The following is an 11561-nucleotide window of genomic DNA, read 5'->3' as shown; positions in this document are numbered from 1 at the left end:
CTGAGCTTCAGCTGGGTTTTCTCCTGCTCAGCAGCAGAGCTTTCCCCTCCAGCCCCCCAGGCTTGCAGGTGCAGGCTTACTCAGCCAGCTGTGCACCCGCAAACGCAGAACACCTTGTTTCACCTTTCCTAATAAGCATGTAACCAAATTAAGGCAGCAGCTCATTATATGTGGTGGTGTCCTTTCCTAACAGGGCTCTCTGCTAACCCAAAATCTGGTAATAAATATGGAAACTCCTACAGTTTGGTGGGATATCATCATTATTCTATAGCATAGCTGTAATATCAATATTCATATAATATTAAAAATTAATGTACACGTTTCTATTAATAATTAATATTATTACTGCAATATTAATAAAATTAAACTAAGCATTGGCACAGACCTCCTAAATGGAGTGACTAAGGGAAAGCATTTAAACCAGGCTCCCTCATCAAGCTATGTGTACTGGAGAACAAGGCTTTTGCTTTTTCACAACGGTGTTTCCAGGGCTGCATGAGATTTGCTCTCTTTTTCTCATCTAATTTCTCTTGCAAGAGCCTGCCCCCTTCCCTTACTCCCAGGCAGGTGAGGAAGCTGTTTCTGGCCTGGGATAATTGCCAGGGTGATGCCAAGGCCAGCTGAGCAGTGCAGGGGGCTGCAGAAAAACGTCCATGGCAGAGCTGCTTGGGGCTGGCCCCATTTTCCATCATCACATTGAGTCAAGTTTGCTGCACCCCTCAAGTCATCAGCTGGTGCAAGGGAAAAGCGGAGGAGCCTGCGTGGCCATTTACACTTGGAAATACTTGTGTGGTCACTGGTTTACCCATTATCACTGTAAAGCAAAGGTAAAATCTCGTGTGTGTGTCTCCCCACCTCCTCTCCCATTGCAGAAAGAAATTAAAAGGACTTTGCAGGCGTGCTTGGGTTAAGGAAACCTCCCCTAGGATGGGAAACGAGATAATTGATTAGGACAGAGTTTAGGAAAATTGGGCTGCAAAAGCTTAATCTTCCTTCCAGAATGATCTCTCAGATCAACTAACCTTCACTGTGAGTGTCAATTAATGAGAAATTACTAAAAGGGGAATCATAATAATTATTGCCAAATGAATATAATGGGGATGTAGGACAGTGAGATTTTGCCTTTAGCTCTTCTACGTCAGCAGCCATGCTCCGGTGGCAGCAGGGATGGTGTGGAGAACCCTGTGAGGACAGACACTGGATAACATCTCTCCCAGAGAAGCACCTTCCTAATGCCCTGTCCAGGAGCGTCTGCAGGACACGAGTACTTTGACCTCCTATAGACGGTGTGAGCTTTGGACTCATATAATTGGGGCTGTTCTCATTACCCAGATAAATGCCTACCTAATCCCACAAGTTAATTGGCACAAATTACAACTACAAAGTTGCTCTGCTCTTGTCTGATAAACTCTCCTAGGAGTTCGGTTTGGCAGGTCTAAGGCAGTCGTCAAATATAATTGTCCACTCATTTACCATGATACAAACCAGGATTATTACCTTCAGTGGAATCACTGGTGATTTGTGCCAGTGGGAGATAAGAAGCAGGGCTGGTGCTTCCTGCTATGGTTCATCATTTTGAAGATCATGCTTTGGTAAAACTGAATGGAGCAAGAGATGGGACACATACACATCTGGGCTGCTTCTATGTTCCTTCTTGATTTTCCCTTTGAGTGTAAATTAAATCCCTGGCATTAAGCCAATTTTATACTGATAGACATGAACACAAAAGCAATCCCCAGGCTCCCAGTGTGTTCCTCCTCTGCAGACTCAGACGGCATTGGTGCTGAGGGTGTTTCGGGAGCCCCACTATCAAGTGACAGTGGTAGAATCACATTTTGGGTTTGTTTTTAAATCCAGGTTATGGGAATTTCTGCAGTGTTCACTGTCACTGCATTAGAATGGGAACGGACTGGTCTTTCACCTGCACAATTCGGCCCTTTGGGTTAGCGGTGAGCCCCTCTAAGCCTTCAGACTGAATACAGACACTTTGTACCTGATCACATTAATGCAAACCACATATAAAATTACCATTTGGTGGCACCTCAAACTTCCTGTGTTGGTTTTTTTTTTTTTTATCCCTACAGGACCAGAGTCTGTTGCCACTTGCACAGTTGCATATCACCGCTGCGAAGGGTAAAGCAAAATACACAGGCTTTGGAGCGGGAGCCCTGGGACTGGGCTGTCTTCAGCCAGGAAAATGCGATCTTATCTCTCAAGATATTTATTTTTCTAACATGTGCAGGATCCATAAGTATCTAGCAAAATAACAGGTCCAGTTGTTCCTGTCTCCTCAGGGAGGCTGTGGAGCCCAGTGGAAGGTGCCTGGTAAATGTGCTGGGGCATTTCTCATCTCTAAGTACTCCAGGTGTTTGCCTTAATACAAGCATGCTAACTTCTCTCAGCGCCTGCCCCATCGTCATCAGCAGCAAAGCACTGATTGTTGAAAGGTGAATGACTTCACTTTTCCAGTTCCAGCATATGTTTGCACATCTGAGAGCAAGAAACGTGTGAAACTCACACAAACTATTGGAATTCCAGCTCCAGGGACTGACAAGTAAATATGAAGTTGCACAGTATTTCATAGAAAACCCACAAATTTTATGTTTGCTGGGATAAAATTGATCCTTTGAGGCGTGTGCCAAGAAAAACCTCTTGTATTAGCTACACCAAGATTCCTCCATCGTCTAGAACTGCAGCTTGATTGAGGAGTTCATGCCTTGTAAACTGCTGAGCTTCCCTGAAAGCAGCCAGAGGCATATAATCTTTTGCTAAGCTATCCATAAGGAGCTCTGCTAGCTTGGGTGAATTGAGAATGTGATAGCAGATTACACTGAATAAAAATGGAAAACCACAATGACAAAATAATGTTATAATATTAAAATAAATCAAATCATATACTGCCATTATTCTGATACAGAATTTTTACACAGCAAATTTGATACATATACGAGAAGTCAAGCAGCCCATTACAATAAACTTCAGAGTTCCTTTTTTAATATAAACTACATCTTAATACATAGTTTGAGATGATCAGGTAGTTTTACACCAACTCAAGTAACAACAACTTCTTCTTGTCTCAGAATACTAAAATAACAAAATCTTTTAATGCTTTGAGTATTGAAATGCTTTGGTTCCACCTGCCACTTCTAAAAAGTGTAAAAACTGCATCTATTGGTTAAACTTTTACCCTAGAGGTGCACCTAACTTTCAAATACAGTTATATTAATAAAGATATGAAATGCAATGTAAATACAGGTTTTTGGCTTTCATCATATGCTTCACGCTATGCAATTATTAAACTCTCAGCTGGATTCAGGCATTGCAAAGTGTGAAAATGTGGCCAAAATTTCCCCAAACTAACAATCATTTTGGCTGTTTTCATTCTGGGGTTAAACTGGAACCATGGAGACCATGAAATGGTTCAGAAATGGTTAAGCTCCTGTCCTCAGAAAGCAGTATTGCTTTAGCAGATGTCATTTTGCTCACCCCAAAATGAAAGCATCCATCACTGTGGGTCCCTCCTGAAAACCTTGGCCACTACAGCACAGTGTCGCCCCTTCAGCTTCGATGTTGGTGAGGCAGCGAAGTGTGGGAGAGGGTTTCCCCTGGCAAGTACCTCGTTTGTCACAATAACAAGAAAAAGAATACATCGAGCGGCTCTTCCTCATGCAGAATAGCTCCTGCTAAAAAAAGACATCTTCTTTTCTGAAGTCCGGTAAACATTTGAATTTGCTGGGAGAAGTCCGTACACAGGCCAGGCCGGGGAGGCACGGGCAGGTGTGGTGCATCCGCCGCCCGGAGAAAGGGACCTGGGGACAGAGCACAGGCGTCAGGGACAGGGAGCACAGCAGCAGTGGTGCTTGGGGAATGGATTCAGGTGAATAGCGGGGATATGGGGGATGCTGCTGGGCTCCCTCCACAGCAGGAGGTCCCCACGAGTGGCAGCACAGGGGCTGGAGAGCAGATGTCAGAGCCAAACGCGTTGCATTTCCTGGTCAAGCCATAGTTAAGAGCAAGATGTAACGGTCCGTGTTGCTGTGTAAATCTACATCTGTGACACATGTTCTCCATTTAGTCCTGTTTCATAAAGGAGTCTGTTGTGAAACAACACTGGCCTTTAGCACCACATTTTGCGGTGTGTACTGTGCAGGGGTTTCTGCTTGCCCTAATTCCTGCACTGTCATATGGCACAGAGCGGCCTGTCAGCTGCTAGCCGGACCCGGGAACCACAGGATCCCATGGTAATTCAAGCTGGAAGGGACCTCTGGAGGTCATCTCGCCTGACCTCCCTTTGAGCAGGATCCTTTTTGCCACAGGGCAGAGGTTTCTCATTTCATGCCATCCTCCTCCAGCTACGCTGTGTTGCAGGGAGCACACATACGGACTGCATTAAACAAATCTAATTGCCCCACGATGCACACATGCACCGATACTCGTTAACAACTTGATCAAAAGCTCTGTCTTTTATAGGAGCCATGCCTCTGCCAGCACATGAGCCCAGCTGGACAGCCTGGTGGGACAGCACGGCCGGGAGCTGCGGTGCTGCCGGCGCATGCTCAGCATCCATCTGGATGCAGGGTGGGAAGAACAGAGGTACAAAGCCACTGCTGCTGGCCAGGCAGGCAGTCCAAATTCCCAAATTTCCAGATTTCAGGGTGGTTTGAGCCCGCAGTTTTAATATTCCAATATTGTTTTGTGTTGGTGTGCAAATTTTCTCCTTAAGAACATCAAAGGGAGAAAGTCCCACAGGTTCCCCCATGCATCACGCCAAGGAACCTGCCCAATTCCAGTGGCACCCCACCGGGTGGGGGGTGAATGGGGGGCTCACATCACTATAGTGCCCTGGGCCAGTGCCAGACCCCTGCCCAGCACCACTGGAAGAGCAGCCCCAGAGCGAGGAATGCCATGGGCTTCCCCACACCACCTACCACAGCCCCTTTGCTCTGGTGCAAGCAGAGAGGCCACCAACTGCAGGTGCTGGGGACTCCCCGTGGGAATCACACCTCTCGGGCACCCACACGCAGTGCTGCAGAAAAACCTAAAACCTGAGCTCCTCGGGCTGGTAAGGCTGACTCAGAGGTACCTCTCAGCCCTCTGACAGCTCAAGTGATTTATTCAAAACGTTACATTAGCTGCAAGGAAACGTGCCTTTCAGCGGGACTCCCACGCTGAAGATGTGGCTTAATAGTGTACCTGGCTGGTGACAGGCAGCAGGTGACAACGCTGCAGGACAGGCACCTTGCTGGGGCATGCAGCTTTGCTGGAGCAATGCTGGCTGAGCACCGGTGCATGCTTTGCCATGCCCTGTGCCCACCACTGGGTTTTAATGAGCACAAGGGCATGGGAGGTTGTAGGTGAAAAGAAAGCATGAGAGCTCCTGGGAGAGATGTGGGGGTTATGTGCAAGGTGCACAGTGCCAGCAAAGCCACCCCTGTGCTGCCAGCTCTGCCACCTGCCTGGCCCTGCCTGCAAACCCTGCCTCCGCAATGCCAGCTGAGATGGTTAGCAGCATCAAGCCAACGCCATCTAGTTGCTGAGAAGGAAACTAGAGGGTGGAAACCCAATTGCCAGCCATCTCCTCCAGGATATCTCCAGGCTCTGCTGGAGGTCCCCGAGGTCGTGGCATGGTGGTGGCAGTGCCTGCTTGGCGCCTGCAGGCAAAGGAAAGGTTTTGGTGCTCGGGACAATTGGTCTGCCAGCTGCCCTCCTATCCAAATACTTAGGGGAGATGAACCATTAAGCAAACTCCTCATCCTTAAAAATATCTGATTTCACATCCTACAGTAAATCTATTTGCTCTGTGTTTGTCATGAAGAGCAGTGGGCTGAGGAATGTAAATCTAAAATTAACCTCATAAAGCTTATAAACATCAGTGACTACAACCGTAAGTCTGGGGTGGACAAGCATCTTCTCTGATTGTAATTATGCAGGCAATTAGCTTAAAACATATCAGCCAGTATAAGTTACTGCCCAATAGCAATAAGCTCATAAAAAAACCAACCCTAGAAGATGATTTATCTCATCTGGAGACTCCTGTTAAAGAGCCCTTACAAGAAAACCCTCCTACATTACATAGCAAAAATGAAAAATTGGTTCCTAATATCAGAGCAGAAGATTTAAAAATTTAACTGTAATAAAACAGAACCCTTCACCTTCCTAGAACTGGGAAAATAAGCCATAGATACTGAGCTGAGAAGCCAGGCATTGGATGAGACAGTAAGAGGCAGCTAACTAGCTGCACATTTATAATGGAAATTTATTCCCTTGGCATCTTTCACATGTGAGGAGTCCTGGGCCATACTCTTCCCTGAGGATGCTCTGAAGACCACCAGGTTCTCAGGCTCCTTGGTAACATCCCATTCAGTCTTTTGTATTACTTATAAATAACCAGCCTTTTACATAGCATGTATAGCATATGTAATTACATAGCCTTAAATAATATAATGATATTAACAATTACATTTAATAATAGAGTGTATCGGATAATAATGTACTAACATGTAACTAGTGTTTTATATATATATGTGTATATATGTATACATAAATATATATTCGAAATTAGTAGGTAGAATAGAAGCGAAGAGAGCCCATGGTGAGTTTTCTCAAGTACGAGTGTGTGTCAACACCTTCTCAACACCATTTGAAGGCACCAGTGGCTCTCAGCCTCTGGAGCACAACGGGACATCGCTGTTTGATGGCAGGGACTGTGCTGCAGTGATGCACCAGGTGTCCCAACACTGGCTGGTGACATTTTTATGCTTGTGATGGGATCTTGTCCAGTGGCACTGAGGTCGGTGGCATTTGCTACACTCCTGCTCACACATGTAGGCATTGCCAGAGTTGGGCTTGGGAAATGCTAAAGCTGGTTTGCATCATGTCATGAAGCAAAACAGCAACAACAAGCTAATCAGAAAACAGTCTGGAAAGTGTGTAGTACTTTCATCCCTGGATTCTCTTCAGCATAATTCTGACAGTAATGTATTTCCTTACGTAGGTACCTTCGGCACTTTTTCCATACAGATGCAAATGGCTGGGTATTGTAAGGCATAGAATGTTTCCCTGCCTTTTCACCACATATAGCTTTCATGCAACGTGACGTACAGCCCAGTATATTCTTGTTTCTTTCTGCCCTGCCAGCTCCAGTCCCCCAGCCCCCCCGGTGACGTACTCACTCGGTGACTCAGAGGATGGCACTCCTCTCCCAAATTTCCCATTGGCGTGCACATTCGCAGGCTGCGGATCCAGAGGCTAACCGCACAGCACATCCCTCCTCCGCACTGCTGGTCTCGGTCGCAGGCCTGGAGTTCAATACAGCATTAGGCAAATAAAATGAATAATAAATATATTCCAGAAGTAGGACAGATCAGGTGTTCAAGGGCTGCCTCTGACACCCCACAAGTCATCATGGCTCATTAAGGTGGAGTAACAAGATTCAAGGCTGATTTGCAATACTTGTATCTCCCATGGATCTGAACATACAGGTTCCTGGCACAGTTCAGAGTGGAGCCCAGGGTGTTTAAAGCCATGACCACATACGGAGCTACTCAAGACCAAATCCAGGACAGTCAGTGACTTACAGTCCCAGCTTCTGAGCACTGCCGGACCATGGCATGTGCCACTGCTTTCCCAAATAGGAGCCTGAATAAGCTGGGGCAGGTGCAAAGATCAAGCACACCCACCAGGAATCCTGTCTAATGGGAAGCTAAGATAGGAAATTACCCATTAATTTAAAGACTTTTAAGTAACTATTCCTTCTAACTTCTTATGATAATATCTTATGGTTGAATGCCTTTGCAAATGCAAGACTGCGCGATAGTTTTACTAGAGAAGTCCAAGTAGCTATAATAGAAGTTTAAATATGGATTCTGTGGTTGTTATCTAGAATTACATGTAACTAGAAGAGGTCTTAAATGTGTAACAGAAAAAGCTTTGCATAAGTATCCACATCCAAGAAAATGCTGTTGTGGTAGCATTCCCCCTGCAAGTGGTGGGGAGGGAAATATATCAGCTACTTACCCAATACAGCTTAGATAAGCAAAAAACAAAATGCAAACTATTGGGTATGTTTTAAAAAGCAGAAACCATGAAGAGTAATTGAAATGTTAGGGTTTTGAAATGGGTTTCTGCACATCATTTATCCATTTCTAAGCCAAAAGCTTATCAGTCTTTTCATTATACACATTTCACGCAAAAAACCAGACCCCTTTCTCTGATGAAAAATGCCATTAGTTAAAGGTTCTGATTACACCCCAAAGGTAAGCTTAATTAACTCACTACTCTCTGAATGTTTGACAGGAGTGATAGACAGAAGGCACTGGTCAGCAGTACATAAACAGGCAACTTGTAAAAAAGTACATAAAAGATGATAACAGCTCTGGGGAAGTCTGTGTATCAGAGCAAACATTTACTTGAGGAAAAAAGCTTACAGATCTTACCTTGGGATTTACATGATAAATGCCATTAGACTGTACTCTACTGGGTAAATATTATACTAGATCAACCAACAGAAGCCAGACCAAAATAGGTATTTACAGATCAGCCAGTAATTTAGGAAGAAGCTGTTGCGTTAGGGTCAAGCTATTAAATAGCGTGTGTAACCCAAATGGCTAGCAGTCCTCCTAAACACACATTTAACAAAGCAGGCAGCTTTATGCTACAGGTGAGCCCAAACACACAGAGTATTTACTTATAAGACTAATACAGCCATAAAACTACTGCTACAGCCTGCCTGGTAGATAACGTTTACTTTGAAACTTCTCTCCTAAAAAAAAAAAAAAAAAATAGAAAAAGTTCTCTCATGGTCTAATTTTGCTCTAGTTGCAAAAAAACTGCACGTCCAGCATTGCTGGCAGCTCCCGGCATGCCGGCAGCCACTGCTCAGCTGGGGTCACAGGCTCTGCTATTCCTCAGCAGTCAGCTTCTTACTCCCTTTTTTTCTCAGCTGTATGTCTCAAACCCCATCCATCTCCGTGGGACAGGTCCTGGAGTGACATGCCACTCAGCCACAAAACAGGTCTGAGTATGTCCTAATAAGCAAAACCATCTACAACACTGTGCTGAACAATTTCTTTTTAAAACTCACACACACGTATATACATCTGGCAGAACTCTGAAGGCTCCCTTTCCAAAAATGTATGACAAGTTTTGAGAATATTCTACCCAAATGCTCCTGCCCACACCTTATCTGCAATGTGTAATCCCCACTGCTGCTCCTAACCTTCACAGGGCACAACATAAAGGACATTCCTCTTCAGCACCCCATTTAAACACAGTTTTGCGGAAAATGCAGCTCAAGGAAAAAAGTCCCAAGTGAAATGCCAGCTCCAAAGGCAACTGAAATCAGCACATGAACCACCACTGTAGTGAGGAAGGTTTGAATCAAGTCCTTAAATTGCAAAGGAAAAGCACCTTTCAGGCTCAGAGGATGGGGACGGCAACACCTACATCAGCTCTCATCTGAGATTTGCCTCTTCATCAAAAGCCAAAAATGCATCAAATTTACCACTGTTTAAACAGAAATGCACTGCAATAGTTAATAAAGTAACATTTTCTAGCTCTAATCTATTTTTACTTTTTGAATCTGCTTTGTCCTTGATCTGTCATTCAGTACTTCACAATTCCTTTAATTAATGGATTAATTATGCTTTAAAGGTGTAGCTACAATTCTAATAAGATACTTCTATAAACTGCTCCTCCATTGCTTGAAATACTTCTACTTAAAAGAAACTTGAAAATCTCAAATATTAAAAAATTCCTTCACACTCTCTGCTCTGAAAATTAATCAGTCCTGGGAAACGATCTGACTTCCAGAGAAATGCCTATGAGCCATTTCACGGACTTGAGTGAAGTCCAGATGGGGAGCCTGGACAGTCACGGAGTAATCAGCTGCTGTGAGTACAACTTCTGATGGTTACAAAAGACATGTAAGCTCTTGAAGGAATGCAAGTGCTGGGTTATTAATCCAAAGCAAACACTAAAAAAATCATTTTACTTAAGAGTGATGCAACACTTTGGGTTAAATAACGTCTTTGGAAAAAAATATTTTCACAACCAAAGTAAATCTCAAGCCTAAAAACAACAACAGAGGAGTCATTTGCAATGGGTGGCTATTGAGGGGAAAAAGCACCACAGTCATACTTAAAAAAAAAAAATTCGGTAGCGTTTTGTGCTGCTTGCAATGCCGGTGCATATCCCGGTGGGACTGGAGGGGCTGGGGGGGCTCGGGGGGCTCTAGTGGGCCCTACCGGGGCAGGGTTGGGGTGGGGGACAGCCCCTAGCCCTGGAGAAGTGGCTGGAGTCTGTGCACACTCAGGGACCAACCTGGGGACACCCCACGCCGGGTCCAGGCATCCCGCACCCCGAAGGGACAGACCCCACCCCATGGCACCCCCCACCCCAGAGAGCCGCAAGCCCTGATATCATCCCCCGCAATGAGACACCCGATATCCCGGCATCGCTCACCCCAGAGACACCCCCAAGCTCTGGCAGTACTTAGTCCAGAGAGACCCCCTGTTCCGGGCATCCCTCACCCCAGAGAAACCGCCACGTCCTGGTACCTCTTCTCACAGAGAGACCCCCAAGCCCTGGCACCTCTCACCGCCTGGCACAGTCCCCCCTTCCCCATCCTGGGTATCACTTACCCCAGAGAGACCCCCAAGCCCCGGCACCTCTCACCGGCAGGCACACCCCCCGCTCCCCTTCCCCGTCCTGGGCATCACTTACCCAGAGAGCCCCCGGCCCCCTCCCGGCAGAGCGAGCTCCCCTGTATCCTGGCATCACTTACCGCAGGCAGCCCCCCACGTCCCACTACCGCTCACCGAGACAGACCCCCAAGCCCTGTCCCCCCCAGCCCCGCGCCGAGCCCCCGGCCGGTTCCAGCCCGCCTGCGGCTGCCGCTGCCGGCGCGGCGGGTCCCGTCGGTGCCGTCGGTGCCGTGCGGCGGTGCTCACCCCGGTGATGACGGCGCCCTGCCCGGCCGCCAGCAGCAGCAGCAGCGGCAGCAGCAGCAGCAGCAGCAGCGGCAGCACCGGCGGCGGCGCAGCGCCGCGCAAGCTCCGCATGGTGCCGTCCCGCGGCCCCTGCGCTCCCCGCGGGCGCAGCGCGGCGCAGCGGAGCCGGGCACGGCGGCCGCCCCAGCCGTTATAAAGCCGGGGCCGCCGTTGGCGGCAGCGTGAGTCACCCCCGCCCTGGCAGCGCCGCGGCCCGCAGCGCGCACCCCACCGCGCACCCCACCGCGCCCGGTGCGCGGCCGTGGGACCAGCCTGCGCGGCTGCGGGGCGCGGGCGGGGGGCAGCCGGGGGATGGCTGGGGGGCAGAGCACGGCGGGGGGCGCGGGGGTGCAGCCTGCAGCGAGCAGCCCGTGGAATGTCCCAGGGATGGTCGGGGGACATCCCACAGCAGGTCTGGGGGGGGACATACTGCAACATGCTGGGGACATCCCTCAGCAGGTCTGGAGGGGACTCCCACAGCAGGCTGGGGGAGGGGGGATGACATCCTGCAACATGTTGGGGACATCCTGCAGCGGGTCTGGGGGGACATCCTGCAACATGCTGGGGACATCC

General features: G+C 47.7%; 1 protein-coding gene across 2 annotated transcripts; it reads right to left on the bottom strand.

The window, feature by feature from the left end:
* Positions 1–2841: 2841 nt before the first annotated feature.
* On the bottom strand, positions 2842–11152 carry PROK2 (prokineticin 2). Of its 2 annotated transcripts, none has more exons than XM_055806677.1 (3): positions 10950–11152; positions 7169–7298; positions 2842–3809 (listed from the first exon to the last, which is right to left on the bottom strand). In XM_055806677.1, the coding sequence occupies exons 1-3, from the start codon at positions 11058–11060 to the stop codon at positions 3625–3627; spliced, it is 426 nt and encodes a 141-aa protein (XP_055662652.1). In that variant the 5' UTR covers positions 11061–11152; the 3' UTR covers positions 2842–3624. The 2 variants fall into 2 exon arrangements, with proteins under 2 accessions (XP_055662652.1, XP_055662653.1); XM_055806678.1 differs by having other exon boundaries at positions 7173–7298; positions 10950–11124.
* Positions 11153–11561: the final 409 nt, after the last annotated feature.

This window comes from Falco peregrinus, chromosome 5 (genome assembly GCF_023634155.1).
Source record: "Falco peregrinus isolate bFalPer1 chromosome 5, bFalPer1.pri, whole genome shotgun sequence".
NCBI lineage: Eukaryota > Metazoa > Chordata > Aves > Falconiformes > Falconidae > Falco > Falco peregrinus.
This window is presented reverse-complemented; position numbering and strand designations above follow the sequence as displayed.

Bases quoted from the DNA above. Each gene is read 5' to 3' on its own strand.
- PROK2 (XM_055806677.1), bottom strand. From the start codon at position 11,060: ATGCGGAGCTTGCGCGGCGCTGCGCCGCCGCCGGTGCTGCCGCTGCTG. The intron at 7,299-10,949 runs GTGAGCACCGCC...ATTGAACTCCAG, and splicing joins AGGGCGCCGTCATCACCGGG to GCCTGCGACCGAGACCAGCA. The intron at 3,810-7,168 runs GTACGTCACCGG...CTCTGTCCCCAG, and splicing joins TCCTCTGAGTCACCGAGTGA to GTCCCTTTCTCCGGGCGGCG.